General features: G+C 29.6%; 2 protein-coding genes across 2 annotated transcripts; one reads left to right on the top strand and one right to left on the bottom strand.

Annotated features, from left to right (window-relative positions):
- Positions 1-2,561: 2,561 nt before the first annotated feature.
- Positions 2,562-3,590, top strand: LOC112690015. Its single transcript, XM_025563906.1, has 2 exons — positions 2,562-2,678; positions 2,757-3,590. Exons 1-2 carry the CDS (start codon positions 2,562-2,564, stop codon positions 3,588-3,590), a joined length of 951 nt encoding a protein of 316 aa, XP_025419691.1.
- A 5,899-nt stretch (positions 3,591-9,489) lies between these two features.
- On the bottom strand, positions 9,490-12,077 carry LOC112690122. The gene is made up of 5 exons (XM_025564049.1): positions 11,996-12,077; positions 11,769-11,891; positions 11,560-11,684; positions 10,194-10,419; positions 9,490-9,600 (listed from the first exon to the last, which is right to left on the bottom strand). The coding sequence occupies exons 1-5, from the start codon at positions 12,068-12,070 to the stop codon at positions 9,574-9,576; spliced, it is 576 nt and encodes a 191-aa protein (XP_025419834.1). The 5' UTR covers positions 12,071-12,077; the 3' UTR covers positions 9,490-9,573.
- Between the last annotated feature and the right edge of the window lie 2,971 nt (positions 12,078-15,048).

The raw sequence follows: 15,048 nt of genomic DNA on the forward strand, positions 1-15,048 counted from the left end.
TATATATATATATTTTTTTTTTTGAACTAAGCATAATAATTTCTGATGACATCCAATTTTTTTAAACTATCATATTTACCATAAAATTAACTATTTTATGACTCTAACTAATTATAGCAATAAAAATACATACATATATTATATCTATAATACATAATATATATATACATTGTACATAGTATATGACACGAGTATATAATGCACGTGTTTTGTGTAAAACACTTTTCGTGAGAATAAAATAGTGTTTTGCTGATCTGAAATCTGATATATCCCAAGTCACACATAAATGGTTATACAGTAGAATCCGCTTCTAGGGAACATGGTTAATTGATACAATCGTGTTATTGAAACAAAATATCTAGGGGCCAGCAGTATATTAAAACATTGAAAATTAATGGGATTATTGAAACAATTAGGGCCAAGGTCAATAATAAAATCCAGTTATTTGGCTATAACCAATACACTGTAATTAAAATTATATATAATGTACATCATTCTGTATCTTTGCGATCGATAATGAATTTCACTGGTCCAACTTTAATATCTTTATTATTTTTTTTTTTTACTGTTCTTTGTCGTAAATATGGTACCTATACTTTATAGTTCTACTTGGTGTGTATTGTGACTTTCGAGGTAACGATATAACAAAAAAAGTAATCATTCTTGATGGTCTTCATCTAGCAAAGGAAACATGGAGCAAGGTAAATCTGGAGGCAATTCGAAATTGTTTTCGTCACAGTGGATTCAAAACAGGTGACGAAAACGAACACAGTCTCCTTGAAAAACCAGTCAAACTCACGGAAGAAGTGTATGTAGATTGTATTGATGTTACAAATCCTTAAAATATTGAACAGACTGCCACTTATGATAAAGAAGAAAACAGCGAAAGCAAAGAAATTATGGAAGCTTTCAGTGTCTTCAAAATATCAATGCAGTATCGTGCGGATGAAAAAAACTTTGAAAAACATAATTTTTACGAAACCATGGTTAAGTTACTCGGCGCAAAAAAAGACATCGATAATTAAATATTTTACATAGTAGAGAAAAATGTTTTTCGTAGAAGATACTTTTAAAACTATAGAATTTTTTTTTTCATAATAAGCAAAACCAATAATGTTCTTGATAAACGATTTTTACTGTATTTACGGTACAATAATATTTATCAAATACGCAGAGGGATTCGTTTTGGTGGAAGCGTGAACGTGGACTTTACAATCTCGGATCGCAAATCGTGAATGTATTCAACACGGATACTCGTGCAAACCATTTGGTTTTTTACGTATATTTTATTATATGGTACATATGTGTGCCCATAAGTTGAAGACTTGCGACGGCTTTATGGACAAATAAAACAACCAAAAAGTAATTTCAGCGTCGCATTGTTTATTTTTTACCGACAACGACATAAACGCTCTGTATATTCATAACACTGCACAAGCACACTACTACTACTATACACTGGGTGCCATGTAATATATTATTTTATACGTATACGCAACGACGGGGTCGAGCGAATCTACGTAAAATGAAACATCTTCGTCGACGGCGAGATTTCATTAAGCTCTGTCAAACAACGCTTTTACGACATTATTGTTGCCCGTCAAATCCTGTCGTCGTCGTCTAATGAAACTCTTGGCCCGCCGTCGTGATGGCATCGCTGTGCAAATTATATAGAAAAGAAAAATCATTTCACCCCAAAGAGGGGTACTTTTGCCACGACGGTGGACGGCTGTAAAACAACGACCAAACTACCCTTGACGTTAAAACCCACTAACACACGTGTATAAATACGCAATTTTAGAGTTATGCAACGTAGGTACTCGGCGCACAATATATATTTATGGTTTTGATGAAACCCTCGTTCTAGGCATATCGAAAAAAAATGTAATTAAATAAATTTTTTACGATTTACACACACTATAAAGTTACATCATGTTTTTAAAACTATATTTAAAATTATGTAAAACCATTACTGGTTTACCGTTACCGCTCGAATGTTTTCCACGTGCACATTTTTCTTTTTTGTCAGTCACCATAATTTTCCAATTCGAAACATATTACAACAACATACAACCGTGAATCATATCATTATTTTGCATAAACGTGAAACACCTAAGTTTATTCTAATATAATAAGTTTACCTTTGCTACGGAAAGAACCTTGACAAAAAATGTATTCATAATATTATTTGATGGATCGTTAATATTATTCGCTCCACTCATATTCAATTGATTTAATTGAAGTATTTGATTCATTAGGCTCCTTAAGTTCTAACTCTAGTCCTGGTCCCGATTTTATTCCTAACATTTTCCTAAGGAACTGTAAATTTGTGATTTCCTTTCCGTTACATTACTTTTTCAATTTATCACTCTCTCTCGGCATTTTTCCTGATTATTGGAAAACTAGTTTTATTCGACCAATTCCTAAGTCTTCTTCTGATTTATCAAATATTGCAAACTACCGTCCAATATCCTTGCTTTCTCTTATACCTAAATTATTTGAATCTATAGTAGCAAATAAGATTTTGCCTGTTTTAAATCATGTAATAATTGATGATTAACATGATTTTCAACGAAATAAAAGTACAATTACTAACTTACTTAACTTTCAAAATTTTTTTATCTGACGCCCTTTATCGTGGATCAAATGTTGACGTCATATACACCAACTTTGCTAAGGTATTCGATAAAATTAACCATCAAATCCTGTTTTCAAAATTGAAATAAATTGGTATTTGCGGCTCTTTTTTATCCTAGATAATCTCCTTTATTGAAAATCGTCAGCAAATCGTAGTTTACAAAGAATTCTTGTCTATTCCAGTACGTGTTACATCGGGAGTTCCACAAGGGTCCCATTTAGCGCCAATACTATTCCTTATTTTTATTAATGACATTCTATTTCAAACTTGCTCTGAATTAATGTTTGCAGATGATATAAAGATTTTCCGTACAGTTAATAATCAAAATGAAGCTGATTTACTTCAGCTTGATTTAAATTATCTCTATGAGTGGTGTACTTACAATAATTTTACTCTTAATATTAATAAATGCCAATTAATGACATTTTCCAGAGCTCGAGTAGTTTCTTTTTTTGATTATAATCTCAATGGTGAACCATTACTTCGGACTTTTGGGCCAATTAAAGACTTTGGTATTTATTTTGATCCCAAACCCAAATTTGACTGTCATATTACGAACATAGTTAACAGGTCAAATAAAATCCTTGGTTTTATCTATCGTAATTGTGCTGATTTCGATGATTCACTTGCTTTGAAGTCAGTATATTGCAGCTTGGTTCGATCTATTTGTGAGTATGGCTCAATAATATGGTCTCCATACCAATCGGGTCATAAACATAAAATTGAAGAAATTCAACACAAGTTCTTACGTTTCCTCTCGCATAAATGTTCCATAATTAGAGAACCCCATTCTTCTTACACTTCACTATTAACGTTTCTTAACATCGAAACACTTGAACAACGTCATTTGCGATTAGAATTGTATTTTACCTATAAACTCCTTACAGGACTTATTGACTGTCCTGAGTTTCTATGTCGTTTCTCCTTCCACACCCCATCTCGCAACTCCTGACCTAAAAACACTTTTTACCTCAACACCGAAGTAACTAATTACGCAAGCAATAATCCTCACAATTGAATTTAAAAACTATAAATAAATTAAATATCGATATGTTCATTTCACCAAACTTTAACTCATTTAAATTGTATTGTAATTTATTTCTTATTAATTCATAGCTTTAAGTATATATATATTAATTTATATTGTACATTCATTGTATTTTTTTTTCTCTCTTTATCTTTCTCCTTATTGCTTTTTGTTTATAATTATTAACCAGTAATGAACGATTGTTATTATTATAATTATGTATGTAATTGGGCTTGGCCCGTTTAAAACTTTAATAAATAAATAAATAAATAAATTAGTATGATAATTAAAAATTGTATTTACGATAAAACCAAAACTTATACTTAAACATAATATACAATTCCTAAAAGAAAAATTATTTTCCAAAAAGACGACTTTTATTCGTCTCATATATGTAAAAAGTTTTTATTGCTTTATTTAGTGATACTAATATAGGTATAACATATCTGTTGGATTACCATATTACGTTTAATTGTATATGAACAGCGATGTGGTCCTAAAAAAAGTCCTGAATATACGCCGATCATTTGTAAAATATATAATTTACGTCAATTCAACAATATTTATCTAGATCAGAGATCCTCAAACTTTTATAAACACTGTACTCCTTTTCATCAATAAACTTCTTCGGGTAGCTCTTCTTAGTTAGAAAAACTAAAATAAATATAAAAAAATTTAAAAACTTAACTATATTTTTATTTCGTTAAAAACTAATACACAAAAAATGTTAAAAACAAAAAGAGCTTACTTTCAAAAAAAAATTAATGAAAAGGGTTAGCTTGTTTTTCTTGGCACAGTTGATAAATTCGGTTCTAATTTAGTTAAATACAATCTTAAATCATCTTCAACATTTAACTTGTTTCTATATTTACTTTTAAACTTGAACAACCTTTTCCACATGAATAATTTAAATTTAAAGGTTTGTTGGCCAGACTCGTACCCCTTAAAAAATCTTGAGTACCCCCAAGGGGTATACGTACCACAGTTTTTGAACCACTGATCTAGATAACCGCGTTCAACACAGTATAAACCAGCGTTTCTTAAACTTTTTTATCCATGGAACCCTTTTTAATGTCCACATTTATCGTGAAACCCCTACTTTTTTATTTAGCTTTTTAGCTTTTTTAAGATTATTTTTAAATACATTATAACGATATAATAATATTGTGTTAAAGGTATATTATGAGTTCGAAAAATATGTTAAAATAAAAATAAAAATAATAATAATTGTATACATATATATTATAATAATTTCATAATAATTACTTTAATTAGACCAAATAAATTTAGTCCAGCGATTTTCAAACTTTTTTTCGCGTACCACAGGAGTATATTATCAATCAGTCACGTACCATTAATAATTAAAAATAGAACCATACAAACTTCACATAATTAAATATATTTTAAATAAAAAGGCAGTAAAATACTAAAATATAATTATTATTTATTTATTATTACAAATTCATTAGTATTTTTAAATTAATATATGAGATAAATATTGAAATTTTAATTTCCGTTCGACCACTATGCGGCCTTTCACGTACCACCATGTAGTCTTTCGTACCATTAATGGTACGCGTATCCCAGTTTAAGAAACGCTGGTATAAACTATGATTGGTGAGATTCAAATATCATCACAAGTCTAATAAATTATTTGGTAACGACGTTTAAAAGCTTTTCACGCAATACAATTGAAAATAAACGTGTTAAGTAATAACAACGACATTTTCTTTGGCAATTATAACTGTAATGCGAGAACCAGCCCGTTTCATATACAAATTGGCTAACCGTTCATTATAAACCGGTTGAATATTTATGAACGTTCAAGTATTTTTACTTTACGTCTAATCGGTATAAAAAATATACCTGGCTGAAATCGATGTTGCTCGTTGGTGAGATGTAGCTGTACAGTTCCAGTAAATAATGGTATTGTGTTGCGGCAGCGTTCTCGAACACCGATGCAGAGTAGAACGTCCATTGTGCCCGGAGTAGCTGTCTTATTACAGCAAGAAGTATTGACAAATCTCGGGTCAATGATATATCGTCAAGTTTCGTAGGACAAAAAACTTTCTTCGTCGAAATACCGAACCGGGATTTCTGTTTTCAGACGAGTTTTTTACGAGTTGCACATTATAATATATTATGGTCATGGCATATCGGTCATGCGTGGTAGCAAAAAAGCACGGGTCGGTATAGTTTTGAGATAGGGGAAGAAAAAATAAATAAAAACTTTCTACGTTTGCCTACTACTATAGTTAGTCTACTTCCGTTTACCGTGCTCGGCTGGACAAATTATTTATACAACGCACTACAAATACAAAATATGTCAAATCGTAATTTAATTTATTTCGTCGATTGGGAAATGGATGGTTTCTTCACTATAAACGAGTTCAGCAGCTTCGCAGTTCAATATATTATTATATTAATTGGTGTTCCGTGATGAATAAAATGTCTATAATACGCCGTCGTACTGATTGTACAAATATAATCAATTGGAGACAGTATTTTTGAATTTTCAATCACCAGTCGTTCGGTAACAAAATGGTGTACATGGTTTTTTAGAAAATAATCGGTTGTAGTGCATTCATCCATAAAACAGTGATAGTTATTAAATTAGCGCTGCGTAGCGTACGTCTGTCAAAAATATTTTTCTGTGTGCAATGCGAAAAAGTAATAATTTTACATTAAATCATTCTATACAAAAATATTAAACGTGTTTTAGAGAGCCGATGTACAGATTGATGTTGAAAGTCATATCTCAAAAAGGGTGGGGAATTAATAATATTATAACAACATTTTATTCCGGTCTAAAAAAATAATGGCTTCATTGTGCGCGCACAATTAAATTGAATGAATATTTATTTAAAACAATATAAGAAACATTATGGAAACAGCGTATAAATGGCTATGAAAACGAAGCGTACAAAATGCAATGAGATTGTCAAGAAGCATTACAAAGTTGCGTAGAGTAAAAGCAAATAAAAAAAAATAAAACAACTGTCAAACTTGTTGAATTATATTCATTTTGCGAACAATATAATATAATTAAGGCAACTTCAAGACCAATTGATATGTGTTGCATTATGTTGAATTTTTAATATCTGCCACAAGGGTGCAAAGAATTTATGTAAAATTTAAGTTCTACGTGCATACAATTAATGGCTGGTTAACAAAATCGTTTTGGGATCTAATGAAATAAAATTTATTTTTTCCTGTCTGTATTTTGAAAAAGCATTTTCTTGAGTTCCTGCTGGTATATTTCAAATTTTTTTTTAACCAAACGAATAATATTCCTATAACACTCATCAATTTGCGTATTTTTTATAGATATACAATGATGTACATTGATGTACAATGATATGGCAAAATTGTTCATTATAAATACAAAGAATGATATGAATAAAAATATTTGAATTATTTTTAAAACATTTAAAGTACACTCAACTACCTATCAATACCGTTAGTACGAAATACTATATATTATTTTTCATGGTTAAAAATGCCTTATATTTTTTGAAAATGTCTTTTATTACAATACATGATTCATATTTAGTTTTCTTCCTGCAAATGTCTTATGTTTGTCTATTTATTATAACTTCTTTCTATTGTTACTATTGAAAATTACTGGTGATCTAGTAGAGAAAATATAAATCATCAAATCTATTAAACTAGATACTAAGTACGATGTTAATATTATTTCGAATAAAAATTGTAAATAATGTGAATTTGGTAAACGTAACCAAAAAAGTGTAGTTATATTCTAAAATATAGAAGCTTCATTTTATTTCCATAACTAACTTATATATGTGTGAAATTTTTTATTTTGCCGCTCCTGCATTTTGTTAAAAATAAATTCACTTAAATCAATCTATAGTTTTCATTTTTTCATTTGACGATTACGTAACTTTCGTTTTAAAACTTTCAGGTTACTTTAATTTAGGTAACAACTGCGTTATAAGGATCACATTATTCTGCACTGAATCACGTTGTACGATGCTCAGTGGTTATGGTGGTGACATAATATAACACAATAAATTATTCAAAGAAATATTTTGGCCTAGAGGACGAAAGTATAATATCTTAAAAATATAATATATATCTGACCTGTATTAAAAGGACAGTCTTACGGATTGGACGAAAAAGAAACTCAAATATTGATTTGTATAAATACAATATAATTATACTATACGTTAATTTCTTTTTTTTTTTTTATATATATCAGAATTTTTACAATCTATACTTTTCATTACAATAATTTCTAGTAAAATGATAAATTTAAATTTAAATTTTTTTGAATTATAATACTTTTCATGTTTTGTAAAACTAAAACAAGTATAACCATAAGGAGCATAGGCTTGCGCATGGGGGTGGCCGGGTGAGCCACGGCCCCCCCTGCGGACTCTGGCTTTTTCTTTAATAAATGTATATCTATACTATTCAAGACAGCGAACATTTTTACATTTTACATGAATAAAGTAAAGCCAGTTTTAATCTTATAGTATAGAATTGATATTTATGAATAAATGTAATCAAGTTATTAGTTATTAATCAGACTAATCAGAATTTGCATATAATATAAAAATTGAAGATGTAATTGATACATTCAAAAACCTTACTCCCGTGAACAGAAGGATGGAGTAAATAGTATAATAATATGTAAATAAGTATTTCTTAGATATAAATTGTGCAAGTTTAAATAGTATTTAATTTTTTATATTTGCATATTGAATTAAATAAATAATTTTTAAATTTAAAATATTTAATTATACTAGTAGTCTTTAGTACAAGAATCTTTGGTCCACTTTTTCAAGGGACCCTCCCTGCGGACAAAGTTTGCGCACACCTATGATGAGGAGGAAAGTCTACAGTTGAAGAAGCATTCAAACTATGAAGAATACGAAATAAATATATGATTCAAAATGCATATTATGACGTATAAGAATACTTATATATTATAATCCGCCAAACCCGACACCAGTATTATTTTAGTTAATGGGGAGAGGTCGATTGTATGGTATAGTATAATAATGGTTTTAACGTTAATCATCCAGTGAATGTAAAAATTAACCAACAACTGGTATATAATATACAACGAGAACAATTAAAATAAAATGTACAAATCAATTTATAAAGTATACGTATACTATTTAACGTGTAAATTTAGTAACAATACGTCGTCATGCTATCGTTTAAAACTCGACGGAGCCATAGAGGAAAAGTTTTTTTTATATTGTATGGACAAGAGAACAGGGAGTACTAGTGGCAGGAAAGTTGCTTCAGGATGGGTTTCTGCGAAAAATGTAAATAATATAATATCCGTCGACCTTTAGGACGAAAGATGTGTTTTGATTATTCAATGAAGCAATTGTTGCGTGAACAATCATAAGACTTGTATGCATACACACACACGCGCACACACATACACCTACACATGTTTATATTGTATATACTATATGTTTGAATCTATATACGTATAGAAGCATATGTGTGTATATGCACGTGGTTGCGTCGGTAGAAGCGGACCCTAGTATAGCTGCGGGGAGGTGGTTAGGAGAGGATGTGTGTACTAGAAACACTGAGAATAAGTAGGTTATAAAGCGGATTTAAAAGCCGCGGGTATTTCAACGGCCGAGTAGTTCTCCGTTGAAACACGATTCTTAGACTTATATAACAGCATTGTTGAGCATTCCGAGAAGTATGCAAATATCTTATGGCAATATGAAAATTTGTGTATAAAATAAGAGAGAAAAAAACGTTTTGCTTGCTTTATTGTAGTTATTATAGTTATGCAGCCGCATGTAATATATTATGATGCAATAATCGTATTGCAGATAAATGGGTAAAACATTTATCCGGAACGCAGTGCTTGCGTTCGTATATTGCGAATGTGTAACCACACTTGTCCTCATCAAGCTGATACATTCTGGTAGACGTACTGAAAAAAAAAATATGAATACCACCAACTCAGATAATTGGATGTAGGAAATTCCGACTCGGAATAGATGAGCAATAATGAATAAAAAAATTTAAAAAAATCTTTCCTTGAACAAAATGTAAAATTTCTCAATGAATAATTGATAGAGTTCTTTTTTCTTAGTGCTTGTCAAATTATAGAAAAACCAAAATGATTTATCAATTATTATTGAATAACAAATAAATTACATTAATTAAGTGGTAATAAATGTCTTGCACTCAATTTCATCGAATTTTAGTTGCTTGAAAAATCAAAACAAAAAAGAACCTATACCCGTGCAATAAGATTCTGGATAAGTGCATCTCTTGAAAAAGCACAACTCTAATAAAATTCTCAACATGTTCAATTTAGTAAGAAATATTTTGGTAAATAAAATAAACGAATCAACAAAACGAATCAATTAAAACGTTTAGTAAATTTTAAATTATAATAAAAAAAAAAAAAAATTGAGTTACAAGAATTAAAGACTGATATTTAACGCCTTTTAGACCCCCGAAATAAAAAGTCACTATCAATAGGAGTGAGATATTACAAGATAATTAATAGCATATTACTTGGAAACATGCTTCTCGATGTACGTCGCTTCGCACGAAGAACAACCGGTCCGCAGACACGTGGCTCGAGATGACCATCAGCACGATTTCGCTACCCACGAACTGTTGATACTCATCTTCGGATCCGTCTAGAAGCGCAGTTTTTACATTTCCCAATGGCACGCTGACTTCCATTTCCGTCAGCGCTTGAATCGTAGTGATCAACACGTTATTCTGTCCAAGTTGGCTAAAACGAGAAAACCAATGAAAACGAGTGTTAACACGAAGTCAGTACATGACTTCAATGTATGGTTTTATAAAGACAAAAAATCATCAGATCTGTACGCTTACAAAAATATTGGTATAAACACGTGTTAAAATATAAACTAATGATTAGTAATCATTTTCAATTTACATTTTTGCCACGGGAATTTTTAACATATTTAAATCCAACCATAAATAAACGACAAACAGAATTCAATTAATGCATTTTAAAATTTTATGAACATGAGCAGTCATCGTCCTCGGGATGTTTAAATTATTCAACCAATAAGTACACTAGATAATTTATAATTTTTTAAACATGAATAAATATTTCAATAAATACACCCAAATTCTTTAGAAAAAGCATATTCATATAAACTATTTTCTAGTTGAACAAAAAAATATTAAATAACAGCTTTTCTCATGAAACAACAGAATTTAAAATTGATAAAATATTGAATTTCACAGATTTTTGTTTAGTTACCACATTCGGCATATTTTTTTCGACCATTTGAAAATATACACTGATGGCCACGTGATTTTATTTTCTTACGCCTCAACACAAGAATATAGCCAATAGCAGTTATTGATTTATTATCGCAGTCTTCGATGATGTTTATTTAGGAAAATGGGGCTTGTTTAGTGTGCTTCATGATTCATGGTGCATTACTACCATATTATAAACATTAGAACTGTGATCGTTTTTCATGTATTATATCGATCTAATGGAAATATAATCCACATTCTGTACTTATTGAGTATGTAATTTTGGTAAAATTGATAATCGAAAAAAAAAATGAGACATAAAATGTCCAACCAGAACCAAACAGCTATTTTGTTATGATATTCTTCTCAGAACCGAATTGCTATTGTTTTTAGAATCTAGATGAAAATTGATTTACTGCCTTCATAAAATATTTATTTCACCACCACCCTGCGTTTATGGATAAACATAATGAATAAATACATTTTTTCCATATCCCATTGAATTTTTACTTTTCATTTTTTTATTCGTTATTGCCCCGTGGTCATGTAACAATATTGTTCATACCAGTGAACAAAAACATTAGCAAATAATATTTTTACATCAACAGATCATCAGTACGCATTAAAATACAGGTACCATAATAGATGTAAGTAATGTTGGCTGACGTTTTTAGATGCAGCTACAATTAAAGCTTCAGGTCCCAAATTGTACGTAGCCTTTGGAATGTTTGATACGAAAATCATCAACGTATTCGGTGGATCCTGTGAAAAATATACCCATTATATTCTGGAGGGAGAAGAAATCGTACTTTCTCCAATCCATGAGCATCAATAAAGCGTACATACCATGCAATAGTCCTTTAGTTCCGGTTTTTTCAAATTCTCCTGGCAGCCTTCAAGTTTACAATGCAATTTAAAATAATTATTCATTTCTTTTTCCAACAAGGTATTGTCCTTCCGAGATGAGTTCTAAAAAAAAAAAAAAAAATTAACGGACAAAAATCTATTATTAATCAGTCATATCGTCAAACACTTATTACAAACTTTACAAACTGTGTTTCAATGCATTATACCTTCAAAATGTCCTCTATTTTCTTTTCGTTTTCCAGCATTTCGATTTTTAACTCTTCGATTTTCGAGGCGAGCATTTCTTTATTTAATACCAGCGACTGCAGGCCATGATATTTTTTATTTGACATGATTGACACTCTGAAACCAAAAAAAAATAACGCTGTCTTAATATTTTATAAAAGTTTTTTTATATATATATACTTGCTATGCGTTTTTACGCGGTAAATCATAAGTTTTAGATACTTAACACTTAAATTCACATCAAGCACATGCAATGTTAAGCACTACGTATTATTATCCTACTAAAACAGGATTGAAAATATAAATTTATTCTTTTCAATTTCAAAAATTCATTTAGTTTCAATAAAAAGATACGAAATGGAGAGACGAAATACATTACACGCACACCCAAAAAATACGTATATACATTATATAGTTTTTGGAAAACGAACGTTATTTTACTCAATAATGATATTCAGAGACCACAACAGTGACGAAATTCTACTGAATAAAACATATTCACACACTTCAAGTAATAAAATGGCCGCAATGGTCGGAGGAATGTTATTTTTCAACCGACATCATACGCATCAAAATTGTTCATACTAAGTGTTGATAACTTTCTTTTTTCTTCATCGTATATATATTACTTACAACAAATCCATTTTTAAATTATATTTAAAACAAGTTCCTTTATTTTATTGTATGTACAAATCCCTCGAAACACAAAAAAAAATTATTAGCCAAAATTAAACTAAAAGCCGTACTATAATAAAAACACTTAACATTTTTCCGTATTAAAAAAGTATAGCATAACAATTCAATATTCAGTGAAATCAATTTTATGTTATAAGTTTAAATATTAGAGTAATCCAACCGATTTTCAAATTCAAAGGGTGGAACATTATCCGTGTTTATATGTAGGGTTTTTGTTTTAATTTTCAAATAATTTAGGAGTATGCAAAATATTAAAATCTAAAAATAACTCTTTTAGAATTTATAATATCAAAAAATACTAATGTACAAAAACAAATAATATTTTGATACAAATTTGATAAATGGTCAGTAAGGTCAGTTTACTTGAATATTAAAACTAAAAATATAAAATTAGTTATACTAAAAGCAGATTCATTATGCCTTAAGTGTGTAGAAGGTAGTCAACACATACAGATGTGGCGTGTTCTTAATTTATATGTATTCGTGGTTGAAATAAATATCGATCGATATTAATATTTAATTGTACCGCAAAACATATAGAATTATTTGATTTCCAGTGATTTCATAAACATATACTGTTGTAATATCAAATAGTCACTTAATTTTGATAATGATATTATATTAAGGATGCAAAAATTTCATAGAATGTAAAATAAAATACCTTATATTATTTGATATGATATTTGAAATTGTCCGAAAGTATGTATATGACGAAATATTTTATTATTATTATTATTTTTTTTTTTTTGTGACCACGATTTTTAGCCGAATTCGTTACATAAAGTTTCTAACCGTGCATACACCCACTTACGCACACAATAACGTATAATATCTTATCAACTCGGGATTTCTAAAGGACTGGCACATCAAACATTTTCTTTTAACTGAAAAAAATGAACTCGATGCCGTCGCCACCGCGTGCTTTGCTTCCCGCCTTTAATATAAGCACCGAATTCCAATCCTAACCACACCGAGTTTTTTTCTTTTTTCTATTTTTTCCTTCCCTTAACTTTCTTTATCCGCTTTTTTTTTTCCATTCACTACTACTACCACCATAAAAACGTATTTTTCATTTCACCAACGCATTTTCTCGCAGTGGCAGTGATAGTGATGGTGAAGGAAGGGCGTATGCAATTCATAAAAAATCCGATATTATCCGTACGCGTGTATTATGTTCACGTAAAAACGAACACAAACGAAAGAAAAAATCGAGAAAGGGATAGAGAGAGTGTGAGTGAGAAAAAGAAAGCGAGTGAAGGATAAAGTGTCTGAAAAAAACCACCGGAAAGCAGGGGGAAATAATTTCGATGGCTTTATTCAACGGACTACATAATAACTAGAGTATGTATACGACACGGACTAAATTCTTCAAATCTTTGCCCACCCCTTTCGCCAGTAATCGATTAAAAATGCTAATGTGACACATTAAACATATATTACAGAATATACACGAGTATAAATTTATTCAATGGCGACGATTCCCCCTCTCTTTGAGGCAATGATCACGTTTTACCCCCATGTTGTAATATATAGTCACTTTTTTGGTCAATTCGAGTGCCTGTACAAATATATTATGAAATTTATTCGGAAGTAATTGGACTAATCGCCGCTAGTTACTACGCTTACTAAACGAATAAAAAACACTCGCTTTAATTTTCATATATAGGGTAAACATAGCTTACTTATTACAAAACATAATTTCACTAAATTTCTTATACACATACTTACTATGAAAAATTATAAAAACAATATTAACACGATCACAAATACTTCATTTTTTTAATATTAATTATGTGCCTACCTTGAAAAATCACATAATTAGTATTACATTTTAGTTGTCAACAATTTATAAAATTTCCAATTTACAAACCTTTAAAGCTTGAAAATTAAATACAACATTTTTTTCTTACAAAAAAAAATAAAAACAGAAAAAAGGAAAGTCGTAAAAATTATTTATAAGCATTACAAAGTTAAATGAGATACATATTTTAACAAACTTGCGTGAAACAATATTAGTTACGTATTTAAGAACGTTTCGAATTATTTTAATAAAGTTTTTTCTATTCATAGGTACTTACAATTTTCAATTTCCTCGAATTTAAGATGCTTTTTTTTGCAAAAATTATAACATTTAAATTTCAACGCATCTTATTAAGAAATTAGGTTCTTCTACTATATTAATCATCTTAACTTGACTTCTGTTAATGAGAATCGTGGTTATATTAAGAAAACTATTTCATTGCCATAGCATATAAATTAGGATATAAAAATTGATTCTTAGTTAATGGAACATAGAAGTTTGTTTACGATACACAAATATTTAATTTTGACTTAAATA

The sequence above is a fragment of the Sipha flava genome, unplaced genomic scaffold (assembly GCF_003268045.1).
Source record: "Sipha flava isolate LNK unplaced genomic scaffold, YSA_version1 48_pilon_pilon, whole genome shotgun sequence".
Taxonomy (NCBI): domain Eukaryota; kingdom Metazoa; phylum Arthropoda; class Insecta; order Hemiptera; family Aphididae; genus Sipha; species Sipha flava.

Coding starts and splice junctions, on each gene's coding strand:
- LOC112690122 (XM_025564049.1), bottom strand. CDS start 12,070: ATGCTCGCCTCGAAAATCGAAGAGTTAAAAATCGAAATGCTGGAAAAC. Junction 11,892..11,995: donor AAATAGAGGACATTTTGAAG/GTATAATGCATT, acceptor TTTTTTTTTTAG/AACTCATCTCGGAAGGACAA. Junction 11,685..11,768: donor AACTAAAGGACTATTGCATG/GTATGTACGCTT, acceptor TATTTTTCACAG/GATCCACCGAATACGTTGAT.
- LOC112690015 (XM_025563906.1), top strand. CDS start 2,562: ATGATTTTCAACGAAATAAAAGTACAATTACTAACTTACTTAACTTTC. Junction 2,679..2,756: donor TATACACCAACTTTGCTAAG/GTATTCGATAAA, acceptor TTTTTATCCTAG/ATAATCTCCTTTATTGAAAA.